Source organism: Diabrotica undecimpunctata, chromosome 8, assembly GCF_040954645.1.
Source record: "Diabrotica undecimpunctata isolate CICGRU chromosome 8, icDiaUnde3, whole genome shotgun sequence".
Lineage (NCBI taxonomy): Eukaryota > Metazoa > Arthropoda > Insecta > Coleoptera > Chrysomelidae > Diabrotica > Diabrotica undecimpunctata.
Window position 1 is genome coordinate 51,311,982 of NC_092810.1, and position 17,338 is coordinate 51,329,319.

General features: G+C 31.9%; 1 protein-coding gene across 1 annotated transcript in view; it reads left to right on the plus strand.

Annotated features, from left to right (window-relative positions):
* The window catches only part of LOC140447532 (uncharacterized), a 43,486-nt gene extending 34,364 nt beyond the window's left edge, over positions 1-9,122 (plus strand). Inside the window, exon 3 of the mRNA XM_072540233.1 lies at positions 6,094-9,122. Coding sequence (XP_072396334.1) covers positions 6,094-8,886 — 2,793 coding nt within the window. The 3' untranslated portion in view covers positions 8,887-9,122. The remainder of the gene's footprint in view (positions 1-6,093) is intronic.
* Positions 9,123-17,338: the final 8,216 nt, after the last annotated feature.

A 17,338-nucleotide genomic window follows, 5' to 3' on the forward strand; every position in this document is an offset into this window, starting at 1 on the left:
TACCAGAGATCTAAGAGAGTCATTAATATTTATTATTGATAAGTGTCTAACGCAAGGCAGCGGGGGATCGCCTCTGGATAGGATCGTACTTTTATTTTCGATTTGCCGGTCTTTATCATTGTCTACTAAAGTTATAATAGTTACAAAAATATTTACATACACTACATTTACATATTTACAAAACTTTATCATTTCTAAATAGAGTACAAAAAAGAACAGAGGCAAAATATTTTAGAAAATTATTTTCAAAATTGAGGTGTGTCTAAAAGCTGGTTGTATACCGTTATCAACTGAATTTAAAAATATTTACATAAATTACGTATACATTACGTAACAAAAATTACATGGAGAAGTCAGTTTCACTATCACTGTAGTTATCTAGATCTATTATAATTGTTTCTTTGAGCAACCTATCTGTATTTATGTAAGATCTTTCCATCTTTAGAACATGGACAACACTATTTTCCCAGCTGTCATTGGCTATTTAGGAAGGTTAACCACAGATGAATTTAGGGTGGGCGAAACATTACTTCTCCTTACCGATGCTTTTAGCTCATACCATATGTGTTCAATCGGATTGAATATGCAATAGTAAGGAGGAAGTCTTAATACCGTATGACCCATTTCTTTCGCCAAACTGTCGCAAGAATATTGTTTTCTTATGGAAAATGATTTTAAAGTTTCAAGTAGGTAATTGTTTTTTAGAATAATTATCTTCATAATATATATCATTTTCCAGCATATATTCCTGGATTCTAAGTTTGGTGTCATTAGAACATGGAACTTTATTCATTCAGCCTACGACTGTGGTAGCTGGCATTGTCCATCACAATTACACTGTTTGGTGGTATATTTGGCAATAATTTCGTTGAAAACCAGTTTTCAAATAATTCTGACGTGGTGTCATCATGATAGTTGACACGAGACTTCTTAATGTTTTTGCATGACAAGACTAAAGCATTAGGTATAAAACCATTTTTTGTTCCTGCATAGATTATTGTAATACGTTTTCTTTAATTTTGATGGAGCTTTTGTTGTAAAGCGACCAGAAGAATCTGCCCAAACATATTTTGGAACGTCATGGGTGTCAAACCACGTCTCGACCAGATAAACAATTTCTCTTCCATTTTCTCTGTATTTATGAATTTGAATTAAAAATTCCGTCCACCATATTTGTAGACGAGCAGATTCCATAATCACTTGGCGTTTATCGATTGTTTTTATTTTAAAGCCGTTTTTTAGAAGACATTGCCTTACTGTCTCACTGCAGCACTTGATTTCTATGTCATCTTTCTGCAACTTTTGCATGATGGTTTTTAACGTGGGGACCATCTGTTCTTCATACATGTTATACATTTTTCTTCTAATGATCTCCACATCACTCCGGTCTAGTTTCCTAAACATACCAGCGTCTTTTCTTTTTCTTCTACTTACAATCGGTTGTTTTGTTATGGGCCACACTGTGTTCATTGGTCTTCGTGTTAAGTCTGCCGCTTCCTTCACTGCATTAAATTTGGAACGTCCTTGTTCAAGTAGGGTAGTGTAAACGTCAAATATCACGTCACCTATTGAAGTTTTTTTTTTTTTTTGATAAAGAAGTAATTCAGAGCATTCTATGTTTTACAAATATTTATACATCGCAGAATAACCGTCACGGTTTTGAAATGAATAACAAAGATTTAAAAAAAAAAATATTGCCATATGTATATTATCTGGTTATCACACTCTGCTTCAAGTTGATATGTATTGGTCGAAGGATGAGGATAAAGAATTACATCATAAGAGAAAGCATGAGCCGACACAGATTTCGTTGAATCAAACATGAAGAGAAGAGAATACCGCTACATTAGTGTCAAACTTAGTCTATCGACGTCAATCTAAATTTGCTTTACCAGATGAAACTAGAATCGACAATACTGGCCACATTATAAAAAGAGACGATACTATTGCAAGAAAAAAATATCGGATGTGCAAAAGTAATATGTGTGCAAAAGTAATTTATTTATGTAAAATGTGTGAGTGTTTCTACACAGCTACACCCCGAATGTTTCGAAAATTTTCATCTTAAAATTTAATTTACATTTAAGATACAATATGTTCCTTTATTAAAAATTGTACCCGCATTTGGTCATAGGGCGTATATGCACCCGTTTTTCCTTTCATGAGAAAAATAAGTCTTTTTAATTGTAAATTAGTTTTAGTTTATGTGTTTTTAATTTAATCTAATAAATAAATTTCCAAATTTTCACTTTGTTTATTAGGTTGAGTTTACCGAAAGTACAAGCTGAATATAGCCGCAAATGTCAAAAATATTTAAATAAGTTTACCGATGTTTCAAACTATTCAACGAAATTGTCCAACTATACGCTCGTGAATCGCACCAATTTATATTGTCACGGTGGCAAATTTTACTGAACTATATTACTGCTCACTTATTTACATTGGCAAAGCATACACAGTAAAAATGACCCCGGCAAGAAATTTCTTTTGACATTTAACATTGTTGCCCTTATCTCTCAGTTCAATTTGTAGATGAGTCACCTTTAATTGAAAATTGTCCTATAGAGCGTTTCAATAACGAATAACAACTGAAGAATTACAAAGCCTTATTATCATTATGTAGTCTTAGAGGACGACATAAAATCGCTGACATACGCACACCGTATTATTTTAAGTTGCAATTAGTAATTAGCTACACGCATTCCAAGCGGTCCGTTTATTTGCTTTTAAATCTTTAATAGCCGGCAAAGTGCATGATTTAACTAATCAATATTTTCTACTGATTTCTATGATTCATGGTATATGATATTCTTACCGAAAAACAAATAAACTGTCGTTACTATAAATAAAATAAGATAAAATAAAATTATCTTTTGTAAATACTATTTATTTAATTAAAATCATTTTCCCTACTTTTCATCTCTTGTTTCGAATGGACACTTTTGGTCAATTACGTTAAAAAACAATTATTTAATTCATGTCTGTGAAAACGAAAATACAAATTATACAACCCTGAATCATGGTACAATGAATACACAAGGTATGATACATAATGTTCCAAAATCGGTTCGCTTTCGCGCATGACGTAGTCAAGAACGCTTATTCCCGCAACATTTGAATGTAGTATAGGAAAGACTTTTGATTTTAAGTTTTTTTTTATATAATTTGGGTAATTTAATTATAGTAATTATAAAGAGAAGATAAAATAATGTTATTATAATATTTTAATCATAAATAAAATGTTGAAGTTAATTTAAATTTATTGATTGTTGGTACAGTTATTTTGTTAACATAGATATTCTTTATAAAACAAGTTTTAATTATCTTTTATTACACGTAGGTACAGGTTAATTAACTTATACTCCAGAGTTCGATATTTCAGATGTTTAAAAAGATACAAAAAACTGGTAATGAAGGTACACACAATTTGTACGTATATACCTACTGAACAAAACACAAAATCAAAATAAATAATGATAAAGTCAACTTTATTTAGATCGGATGAGCTAGCTGGCCATCGAATATGAGTGTAGTAAGGTCACACAATATTGCACAATATTTTAAATTACATCTTTTGTAATATTCAAACATAAAATTATCTTGGTATTGTTTATAATAATGATAACATTATATATTTTAATAATGATAACATGATTTAACAAAGAAAAACATCTTATTTTGGAAGATGTTAAATTGATTTCTTCCGAAACAGTTCTTATTGCAAATTGCATAGCAGGCTGAGGCTAGTTTCTTAGTTAACAAATCGGTATGAAAGAACCATTTAAGGTTGCTGTCTAAAAAAATAACAACAATTTTACAGTAACATGTTAAAAAGATTTAATCTGATATATTCATATGAATTCTGGGTCTTCAATAATCTACCAAATGAAAGATATTATAATGGAGTTTTTTCTAGTTGCATAACTAGCACATCACTCAGTTTATCCAAATGTTTTTAAAAGCACCTATTTTAACACATAACAAACATTCAAAAATAGCGATGGTTCGTGAAGAATAAAAATGAATTAATTCAGAGCTGGATGCATTAATGCAGAGCGCAGATATCGTTAGATTTGTAAAGTCACAAAAACTAAACTGGCTTGGCCACTAAAAAAGAATGCCAGATAATCGAGCTGTACAAGTAATCTAGAGATTAAACCCCAAGCAAATAGGACAAGAGGTAGGCCCAATAAAAGGTGGTGAAGCAAAGTATTCAACATGGTATTCAACATTTTACCCATCAAATTTTTTAAGCCCTTGCGAAGTGTATATTTGTATAAAGTAAGCATATATCTAAATTATTTTTCTATTATAAAATAGATGACTCAATCAGTATTGAGTTTATTATTGATTGAGTATTATATTTATTATCTAATAACTTGCAATTTGCAATCGTAAGCATTGATAACCGATATTATTGTTGAACTTTTGTTTTTATACAAGCCTTCTGTCTTGCTGGTGTAAAGTCGTCTGAAGTCGATATTTATTGTGTTTTGCGTTTGAACTTATTTGTGCCTTATTTTCATATTATTATATTGTTTGATAAGTAAATTTTGCATATAATAATCGGTAGGTTATAGTAATGTGTATATTTTTTATTTTACTAAATTTCATTATAACTCATCTTAAATAACATATTGAATTGTAAAACAGATTTTTCTTTATTGTAATCTATTTTGTTTTTATTTCAGTAAAACTGCTTGGAAGTGAGTGACAGTGAAACAGAATACGCAAATCTACTACTATTTACCTATTCACAGTAATTCCCCCCTGCAGAAAATTTTTAAATTTCAAAGGATTTGCATACAAAAAGAGTGCTTATATTAATAGTATATGTCAGTGGCGGCTGGTGTGTTAAAATTTTTTGTAGGCCAAGCCAGCAAATTACAAATAGCCATGTGTAATCAGTGGCGGATCCAGAGGGAGGGGTCACGGAGTCATGAGCCCCCCCCTAAAAATATTTGAAAACCCACTTATCCTATTGGTGGTAAGACTAAAAGTGACCTTGCATCAGAGAAAAGTAATCACCCTCAAGATCCATGACCTCCCCAAAAAAAATTCTGTAGCCGCCAGTGTGTGTAATACATATTTTTTTTGTGAGAGTGGGAATCTTTTTTTTTTGAATTTTACGATTTTTTTTTAATTTATTTGGGCAACCGTGCACTTGTTTGCAATTGTGTTGTGTATTTAAAAATATGTTACAATTATAGATTATGCTACATATTTTTTTATCATAATTTAAAAGAAAATTTATATTAAAATTCGATAATTACATTACAAGTTTTTACTTTTTTGTACAAGTACATTTTTTGTACGGGGATCTTATGTGAGCTGGGTCGGCCAGTTCCGATCGGGCCTATTAATGATATTTAAAATGCCTGAATACGATTCGATGCTTTCTGTGATAATATAATAACATAGTTGTTTTAACGGACGCTAATGTATTAAGTGATTTAGTACATTTAAAAGTTATTTACATGCATTAACATAATTTTTGAATATATGTTTTTCAATTTTAAAGCTCTTAAAACTATTGGGTAGGCCCGGCCTATCCTGCCTACCCCCAAAAGCCGCCACTGGTATATGTATGAAAACAAACATAAATATTTCGCCTGAATCCCTAGGAAAACTAAAGGTTTTATGCTACTGAAAATATATGTTTTATTCAATTATAACCAAAACAAAACATTAAAAAAAAATTAGATCATTTTTTGATCATAATTTCAAAATTAATGTGTACGTTAAGCTGTAATAATGGGTTCGAGGTGATTCGAGCGGTCTTGACTACGTCACACTCCTGGGCCAGCTGTCAAATGTCATGCGCAATATCATACCTTGTGTATTCATTGTACCATGACCCTCAATCGTGCTTGTGTTCATCGTGGCATCGCTGCGCTTCTATCGTCCATAAGAAATTCATGGCCCTATCTCCGCAATGTTATTTTCTTAACGTGGAACGCTGTATAGTATATTAATTCTCACTCAGAATCTTGCTAAGATGCTTTTTTTAATGTGTTTATTTTAAATGTTTTAATGATTAATCATCGCAAACGTACCTATATAAAATAATCATTTAATTATTTTTGTTTTCAGGAAAAAATTATCGAGCATTTAAGATCGACGGAAATGAAAATTCCCAACACCAATGTAACGATTTCAACAACAAAACAACTCCGAAAAGAACAACTAGACGATTCCAATCATAATCTATGTCAAAATGAATTCAATGAGTTTGATGGATCGAAAAAAGATGAGAAATTTATTATTTTGGACAGTTATTCTCTTAATTCAAATTTACCTAAAAAAGTAAAAGTTCACGAATCAGTGTCAGAACTATTTACGCGTTATCCGAACCTTAAATTGCTAACTGATGTTCTCATTTTCGATGTAAATCCCTTCATTAGGTTAGAATTAGGTGCAGTCGAAAAATACTGTAGTGATAATAATATAAATTTAAAATTAGCTACTGAAAGAGCAACGGAAGTAAATACAGCTCGTAAAAAGACTACACCGTTACATAATAAAACTATCTCGAATTCAGATAGTTCTTCAGAAACAAATATTTCAAAAAACAAAAGTTTTAGTCCGAATAATCTGGAAAACGATCACGCTCAGTTGACAGTTGATCCCGTAGATGACCGGACTAATTTCAAAGTAACTCCTATTAGTATCAAACTTGTTGATGATCATGCAAAGTTTAAAATTATTTCTAATGACTCATCTAAACGTAAAAGAGAAAGTAGTGAAAGTAAAGAGACAATTACCGAAACAAAACAAAGCAAAATTAAAAGAAGAAGAATATCTTCGAGTGTCTTTATATCCGATACAGACACAACTAACCCAACATTGTTTGAAGCTTTAGAATTAAAACCCAGTAAACCTTTATCTAAACAAACAAAGACGCATAAGTGCAATATTTGTTTATCAGTACACAAAAACGCAAAGGCTCTTAAGCTTCATTATCAAGAACATTTTTGTTGCAGTTTTTGTAAAGCAAGATTTAGACGAATCGAATGTAGAATAAGTCATGAAAAGAAATGTACCGTAGGTCACGCCTTAAATACTAAACTATACGTCGAATTAACTAGAGTTAATTTGTATTCAATTCTTAGAAACAAATATCTTAATTGCAAGTCTGTCATCAACAAAAATAGTTTACATTGTAACGAAGTTATAGTATTATCCGACGATGACGAACCAGTTATTAAGTCTACTAGCTTATCTAATTCTTCCACATCGAAATCTAATTCTGATTTATCAGTAGGTATAACTGACGCCCAAAATATTCTAGGGAAAGTTAATGTGCCAGAAAAGGAAATTAAAACAGTCAATGCGGTAACAGTTGTTGCAAATGAATCTAGTAGTACTGTGATTAATGAATGTGAAACGGAATTGAACAAAGTTACAATATATTCCTCAGCTAAATCGAACACGTTTCCACAGTCCCCTGCTACAGTCGGCAACAACGAAATTTTACCTCAAGTTGAGGTCTCGAACACTCCTAATGTAGAAATATTACCAGTACAATATTCAAGCACAGCAATAGTAACGCCTGATATTAAAATACAAAACGACACATTACCAAATACCAATAATTTAAATAGTTCCGGTCTTACTCTGCTAATTGACTTATTACGACTTGCAAAACGAGTCAAGCATAAATCGTTAAAAGCACCAAGTACTGAGGATATAACTAGAAATGGGATAATGAAAAATATGTTTTTACAATTAGGCTTGTATAAAGTTCCAGTAAATATTCGACATGGTGAACATTGTGTAACTATCTCTGGACAAGAATCTGAAACAAACAAAGAGGTAACAATGTGGAATGACGTAAAACCATTACCTTTATTTAATAAAAAGGCAAATGTGGATATTAACGATATAACATTGAAACCAAGTGAAGCTGTACTCATAAATACTGTAAAGACAAATAATCCACCGACGGTGCAACCTAGGGTTTCGCTTTCGAGCATATTGAACGGTGCACCATCAATTTGTCAAACCCTAGGAAGTATATTAACGCCTAATACCCAATATTCCAAAACACATGGTTCATCCCAAGATCAAACAATAGTATCTAGTTCTAATATACCTTCACATTCCTCTGTACCAGTAACTTCTCCTAATATTGATCGAACCGTTTTTTCCCAACATTTTACTCCCAATTTTCTTAATACTTCAAACGCACATTTACTTAATTCTTCAAATACTACTTCACCAGTAAATAGTAATGCCAGTTCTCCACAAAGACTTCTCCATACTCCAAACAACGCAATAGTTAATATCTCTACACATAATTCTCGACAAGATTTAACATCTCTATCAAGCACTTCAATTAATTCAACAAATGATATTTCTCAAGTTTTTAGACCACCTGGCGTTATGACAAATAGTAATCATACATCAATTGTAAGACCAAATAATACTTCACAACTGAATAGAAATGCCAGTTCTCCACAAATAGTTCCCTATACTCTAAACAACGCAATAGTTAATAACACTACTAATAATTCTCGACAAGAGTTTATAAACCTATCAATCAATTCACCAAACAGTATTTCTCAAAATTTTAGATCGTCTGACGGTGCCATTATGACAGATGAAAATAATCCATCAATTTCAAGACCTATTTCAAATCCTGTAGTAACTGATCGCAACATTACCAACTACAATCGTTGGAGTTCTACACCTAAGCAAAAAAATGCGCAATTTACATATTCTAAACGTAGTAATCAACAGTTGACTGCACCTTTGTCAAATAATCAGTGTGTCATACTTAACCCTCTAGTTGCAAATAGTTTTACAACTCAATACAATAATCTTCATCAGAATACCTTGAACGCACCCATGATTAGAGTTAAAAGTATACATGAATTAAAATAATTGTCATTATATAATATATTTTTGTACTGTATTATTTTTATAATAATAAATTGTTACTACGTAGCCTTTTATTGCCTCTTAAATATCCAGATACATCTGAATACTTCTTCCACTCAATATTTTCCAAACCGTCCAACTTTTATATATAAGATAATCAATGTTTGGGTAAGTTTTTTGGTGTTTCAATGACAATTTAAATTAATAAATGATCGAAAGGTCTCATTTCGATGAAGAGTAATGTCTTATTTTAAAACGATTTTTAACAAGACTTCAATATGATCCACAAGGAAAATGTAATTCCTGTAGTTGGTTGTATACCATCAATCATAAAAACCCCCAGGGGTTGCCAACCCAAGAGAAGGTATCACTATGGATCCTCGATAGCAACTATCGAGGGTCCTCGATAGAGTTACCTTCTCTTGGGTTGGCATCCCCTGGGAGTCTTGCATGCCATGATGTAAATCTGTTTAAAACTACAAAATCATTTAAATTTAACAAAAAATATGTGTTAATCGGCGTTATCTAACTGCCCCAAGAACTATCTGGGCCCATTATCCCAAGTACTTGCTGCCCCATCGCCGGGAAAGTTGGGGATTAAGTCTAATGACCGGAAATTCCAAATTTGATTATAGTTGAAAGTAAGAATATAAATATTTTCAGTTATTCACTTCAGTTGCAAGTATTACGGTATAGTTTTGTCCGTTAGTGTTTAACTTTTAAATGGCGAATCCAACGACTATGTTTAGTCAAAGGGGAGAACTTTTATTAATAATTAATGAATATAAATATTCAGTCCATGTCTCCAAAGACCAGTCATAAAAGGTCCATGTCTCCAAAGCTAAAAAAAGGTGGCGATGCATCAATAAAGGGTGTCAACAAAAAGTGTACACAAAGGAAGGTGATGAAAATTACGTTATTCTTGAAAAAGCATCGGTAAGGTATAATCATGCTCCAGATATCCACGTTGACCGGAAAATTTTTAGTAATTCTACAAAGAGGAAAGCTGTAGAAGATATAATGTGAAAGACCTTTAAAGATTGTCCACAAGGAATTGAGGAAGGGAAATGTCAGCAATTTACCGCTGACGACGAAAGACATTTCTTGCGTTCGAAGAAATATCTATGCTGCAAGACGAAAATCCACACCATCATTGCCCAAGTCACAGGAAGAAGTTCTACAAGTATTGATGAACTTAAATTTAAAAACAAATACAAGTGAAAACTTTTTATTATCTACGAAAAATAATTCCGCAATTTTTAGTTGTTTCACAAATCTTTACTTTTTGTGTAATGTAGATTCTTTGTATGTAGATGGAACTTTTCAATACTGTTCTAAATATGTTTGTCAGATGTTTACTCTACATGGCTACAAAAATGGTTTTTATGTTCCTCTAGTATTTTATTTGTTTACAAATAAGTCAAAGTAATCGTACAAAAGTACTTTTGATACATTAATAACAATATGTACAGATTTGAATTTAAATTTCAAACCGAAGTGAATAATTTCTAATTTTGAAATAGCAATTCAAAATCCAACCAAGTTAGTGTGGTCCGACATTATTATTTTTTGTTGCAAATTTGATTTAACACAAAATTGGTAACGAAAAATTCAAAATTTAGGTTTGTCCTCGGAATATAAAAATGAAACTGTTATTGGAAAATATTTAAAATTGTTTTTCGGCATTCCTTATTTAGATCCAAATTATGTTGGTGACTTTTGTTCTGATGAACTTTTTAATATTATGCCAGAAGATGACAGAGTTTTGCAATTTCGTGATTATCTAGTTGATAATTATTTAACGGAAGATTCAACATTTCCACCTTACGTGTGGGCTTCAAATTCACCATCTCTTATATTTACTACAAACGCATGAGAATCATTTCACTCGAAATTTAACGAATGTTTTTATAAATCACATCAAGACATATTTAAATTTACAGACATTTTATTAAATTTTCAAGCAGAAGTATATGTGAATCAAAACATTGCTAAATTAGACTTCATTAAGTCAGTTTTCAATTATTATGCAGCTAACTTTTAAAATATAGTCTACTTATTATTATACTCTTACTTATTTTAATCACTAATCAGACATTAGAACTAAGCATTGTCATTGTTTAACTGTAGTTTTTGTTATTGTATGTATACAAGTTAATGTAGATTTATAAATAAACTTTATTCGATTATATTGTTATAGTTTCATTATTTAATCATTTAAAATTTTCGCTCATGATTTGGGAATTTGGTTCCTTTTTGAATACAATAAAGTAAAAGGAAAACTATATATGTCCACAAAAATATTATCTAAGTACCTAGGTAGCGTGGGGTAGTTCGTAGTCTCTTTTAATCCTACTATAAAACTGAACCTATTAAAATCTAGGTAGTGTGGGGGAGTTCGTAGTCGCCCGTATTAATTAACAAAGTTAACGCCATTTAAATGGTTTTTACGCACATAATGTGGTTCCCTCATGTATACCTGGTAACTACACTGATGATGGACTTATTAGTCCGAAAACGTTCTGTGATATAACCCGAAAGGAAAATTTTATAAAGAATTTTTTAAATGTTTTTCTCACTATGATCAGTTTCCATATAAACAGTTGCCTGCTCTTATTGTCTGATGATGAACTAAATTAATAATGTTCAGCTTACTCGTGGAGGTAATTTGTTCGTAGTTTTTGATGCGAGATGCGAATCAGTGATTTAATCGTTAAAAATGGTTTGTATGACAAGTAATGTGTCATTGGAAAGCTCCTTTTAAGTTCTTTACAAAGATACCTTCTTAATTAAGAAATTTCTGATCTCATTTAAATTTATCTTACACAATGGCTACCGTCCACCATTTTCAAGGAATACTTTTTCAAAAAATATAAACAGGTATCCAAAAATACTCCAGTCCAGAACCTTTAAAAATCATACGAACAAGCTGAATTTTGCCGAGAGTATTAATTTTGGAACCCCAAAAAAGATGCATAAAAGTTTACCACTTTTACCCCCGGGCTTCCCACTTAAACCCCACACGAAAGAGGGTAAAAAACGCAAAAAATCGATTTACCAAGAATCTGTACACCTTAGAAAAAAATGTTTCAAATAAAAATGTAGCTGAGATAATTTTAAACAGAAATGTTTATAAGCATTTTTTGTATAGAATGAACCGTTCTCTTAGAAACAACGCTTGAAGCGACCGCCGATTTTGCATTTCAGTTACGCGCGCGGAATCAATGTTCAATAAAATTTGTATCAGCTCGACGGTAAAAATTCGATATCTTTTGATTCAAGTCACCTATCGACAAAAGTCGAGATGCATTTTAAAGGTAAAGAGTTCAGCTTTCGTGTGTAGTTTTTGTATTTTGCCACAAGTAAACTCATTTAAGGGGATGGTTAGGATTGGGATGTGATTCTCGAAAATAAGAGATCATTTTGTAATAACTTCACTGTAAATAGGTTGCAACGCACAGGTTGAGGTAAATAATGATAAAACACATTAATTTATGCGGTGTAATCCTATTAAAATAAAACAATAGACTACATTATTAAAAAAACTACATTATGCAGATACACACATGTTGATTGCTGGATAGACAATATGACAATTGTGTCATATTGTCGATATGACAGCCGTTGACAGCATCCTACGTCAAAATGGGTGGCAGGGTTGTTAAGTATAATTTTTGTTACACTCAGATTTTATACAGACGTTAAAGAAATAAACGTGACGCGATTTGCGTGTTTTTTTTAGTGATGGTTTGTTATGTAAAACATTAAATTCTGAGTTTTTTATTCATATTTCAAATTGCCTCGTATTTGTTACCACAACTCAAAATTGAAATTTTATGTCATGAAACAAAAAGAGAAATCAAACGATTTCTACTTAGCGAAACCGAATTCAAATCTTAACCACTGTGTTTCCTAAAATTTGCGAAACAAACAGCTGGATGAATTACTCGGCAAGGGAATCTAAAATTGCATTCCACAAGCCGTTCATCCTAGTCAAAATTCGTAGTGAATTCAGTTTCTCGTACTTCCAACGAAGTAAATAACAAATATAAAAAATAAGTAAATTATAATAATAAATCTAATACCGTCATTCTGTTTATGTCATGAGTTTTTAAGGTTGCTCTCTAAAAATAAAAATTTTACTACAACTGATCAATGATCGTGATCAATTTTATTGATCTCACGAGAATCGTAAAAAATGGCAAACATCGCGCCATGTTAATTTATTTAACACTTTTATAAAAACTGAGTTTCTTCTCGACAAAATACAAAAACTGCATACGAAAGCTGCATTCTTTGCCTTTAAAACACATCTTGAATTTTATCGATAGGACATTTGGATCAAAAGATATCGAATTTTTACCGTCCAGCCGATACAAATTTTATTGAACATTGATTTGCTCTCGTATCCGACATGCAAAATCGACGGTCGCTTCTAAAAGAAAAAGCGTTGTTTCTAAGAGAACGGTTCATTCATTTTCAACAAACATTTTTGTTGAAAATTATATCAGCTATATCTTTTATTTGAAACATTTTTTCCGGGGAAAGTTTTACCCCCCTTTTACCCTTTTATGCATCTTTTTGGGGTACCAAAATTAATATTCTCTGCAAAATTCAGCTTGTTGCTATGATTTTTGGGGGTCAACTCTCTGACGACTATACTAAAAATCTTGGAGTCAATTTTTATTGTTGAGAAAATACGACGCAGTAATTGCTTATTATTCAATCTTTGATATATATTATTAATAAATACTTAAAACTAACTTTTAAATATGGGTATTAATTGTAGATAGAAATTAATCTATCTAATTATTTATTAATTATATTATTAATTATTAAATAGAGCACCCTGTATATTAAAACAATATTGAATGTATTTTTTAACACATTCAATATTGTTTGAAATTTATTAATAAAACTCCTATAAGATAATTAGTAAATGTTTTTTAGTAATTATTAATCATTTAAATATATTCAAAAATGCTATAATATACAGGATGTTCCATTAAACAAACACAACTTTGGTTCATTCCGTTGTTCTGACTGAATAATAGACATCTTTGTTATACATTAGTTTTGGTTGAAACATTTTTTATATACTGCATAGTGTAGCCATAATCGAAGAAAGCCCGAGGTTTGGCGCACCCTGTATATATGTCACGATTCTGAAATGCTAAATGACCTAAATGACCATTGGAATGCATTGGAAATGTAGAGGAAAAACCAAAAATGTTTAGTGTATAATTAAATATAGATAGTTTACCGTATATTTGGTGATTAGTAATTCCGAGAAAAAAAGTACAATATTGTAGTGCGGGTACTATTAAGCCTCTCTTTGTGTGGTTTAAACATTTTTCTAGGAAGATATAAAATTTAGAAATCGTATTTTTTGTCTCAAAAAAGCAGCAGCCGTCTCAAAAGTTCGAATAGCTATGATGATTGCCGACCTCCGCCGCGGAGATGGCACTTGAAGAAGAAGAAGATTTTTTTGTCTACGCTTCAGAAGGTAAATAAGACAATACATGTTCAGAGGCCAGATGACCGTTTTCATCGGGAAGTTTTGGACCCGAGGGTCTTTGACGATATATTTCAGGTAATTTTTGGTTGGTATGACCTAATCCTGAATGGCAAATAATAAACCTTCTGTTTCAGGGAACATCTTTCTTGATGTCAATCATTAGTTTGACGCTGTATTCTCGACATAGTCTTGACTGACTTTGTGGGGATGTCGCCCGTGCAGAGGTTTACTTTAATTTACAGATTATTATTATTATTATTTAAATGATAGGAAATAATACTTTCATTAAATAGTTTTTTTAGATCTGGTTAGATAATTATTAGGACTACATATTGTTTTGTGTAAAACTTAAAGAGGTCGCTAAGTAATATTTAATTTAAAATAACGAAAAATGCAATATGTGTAAATGAATATGAAGGGTCAGGGGAAAAACCAGGTAAGTCAATTTTTGTCAAAACTGAGAAAAAACATTTTTAATGTTCAAAACCATACAATACAGAATACGCATAAATACTAATACCGGAGTAAGTTATACAAATAACTGGACTTTTATGTGTCAAAAAAGTAAATAAAATAGAAAAAAACCCAAAGGGTGTTGTCAGATCACTGGAGTGTCACAAAAACCATGAAAGTGTTCAACCTGAAAATAACACGCTTATTAATAAGTAAATAAAAATAAAGCAAAAAATAATTATTGTGATTGACAGAATGTGTTTACGTATAAATATTATTATTTAACTTACATTTACTTAATCATGGGGTAGTTGATGAAAGAATTCGACAGTAGCGGGCGCACAAAACTTCATTAGGGTTTGCCAATCTTTAAATTTTGCACTCGAAATTGGCAGGAGGCCTGGAAAGAATATTATTGTATAGAAATTTGTTAGAAAACTTGTAATGGTTAATTCAGTCAAATTATTTTTATTATTAGTACATACCATTGTATGCTGGAGGGGGAAGTTCAAACAACCCTTCTTCTGATGATAACAGACAATGCCGTGGTATAATAACCTTATATTGCCAGTGAATATTGGTCCATTGTATGTGGTGCGATATTCTATCAAGCGGCTATGACTGGTTGAACAATGTATAAATCTGATAGGCTGTATTTTAAACAGACATTTAGCAATGTACTTTAATTCCAACATTTTCTTCCAATCCAGCACAATTGTTTGAGAAACACTGATTACAGTAAATGGGGATGGTTTCGTCCGTGATAATTTCACCATTTCTTCGAATTCCTTAGGTGTTTCCATCAACGTTTTTATGTTCCACAAACCAACGTTTTTATCACACTCCAAGTAGGAGTGTCCACGAATAGGAAATGTAATTTTGAAATCCGTAAGGCCATGAACTTTATTGTTCGTGATATAGTGAATAAATTTAAATATGATGTAATTTTTGTTCTGTCCTCCTGCAGAATCGCAAAAAATTTCCAATTCTTCTACTTCATCGTCCAAATAATTCATAATGAAGTGAAATAGAAATGAAGCCACTTCATTCGGTCCTTTTTTAGCAATAGCTTCATGATACACGTAAAAAAAGGATTCACCAGTTGACAGAACATGAACATTAAAAGAATACATAGCAAGCTGTCGTTTGTAATAAACGTCGTTGGTCGCTATATTCAGCAAGGAGACATTTTTGGCAAAATCTTCGCATATGGCTTCTTTTTTCTTATTTTGTCTTACTCCAATTTTTGATTTCTTTTTGAGGTTATAAAAAGTCTCTGCGCGTTTTTTATGAAGAGTATTCATTACTGTTAGCTGATGAATCTGCTGTGCATCTTTTTTCACAGACAAAGCTTTAACCTTTGCTGTATATTCATCACACACTGCACAAGTATCCGAACGCGAATATCCAAAAGAAATATTGAATTTTGTGTTAAAAATTACCCTGTAAGTGTCGTAGGATACAACTGCAGCAGAATGTAATTCTTTAAAAAGGTTGTACATTTTCCTTATGTTAAGACTTTCTGGTAGTAAGTTTTGGTTGAGTCCTTAAGACTATAGTGACTCTGGCGACCTTTGAAACTCTTAATATGACTATCAATTAAAGCAGCAGTGACCTCATTGAGCTGTCTGTGTTTCTTGGAATGCTTACCCCTTTTATCCATAGGTGCAGATCCTGTCGATTTCAAACTTTGCTGTAGATAGCTGAGTTTATTTTTACTGATTCCATGAAATGAGCAAAACGCTTTTGCACATATATCAATATCTACCATTTCTCCGTTGTCTTCAGTTATTCGAACTCTGTAGGCAAAACTAGCTTCTCGTAACTTTGCCTCCTCTTTACAATGTCGAGGTCTTCTCTTTGCCACAGGTATCACGGTGATTAATCCAGTCAAGTACTGCTCATTATGAGACGGTAGTTGATTAAAGTAACTCAATATCTTTTTTCTATTGTATTCAGAAGTTATATCATAACATTTATATCTTTTACAATGGCAAGCAGGACCAGCTTCATGTGTCGCAAGTCTTAACTTTTTATTTACCTCAGACATCCGACCGGTTTTCTTCCTCTTTTTTGGCTCACTATATAACTTAATACCTTCATCCGAGCTTACTTCATCCGAGCTTGACATAGCGATAATATTATTATTTACAAACTAATCTCGATGCGACCGTTACAAACTGTAGCAATGCCTGATGACTGATGCGTTCGCAGATATCGATAACGTGGCCATCGCGCGACGGCAGAGTCGAGTGAATTTGTTGACTTGCCTGGTTCTTTTCCCGTTTCACTTGACTTACCTGCTTTTTTCCTATTATATCAAAACTTTGGCTCTGTATATCTTGTGAGTTACTTGTATTTTTCCAAGTTTCGGACTTTTGAAAGATACATATATTTACTGTGTACCGAATACAGCCGATAACTCAATATTGAAAAATATTGACTGGTTACTGGTTTTATATACCTGATTTTTTCCCCTAACCC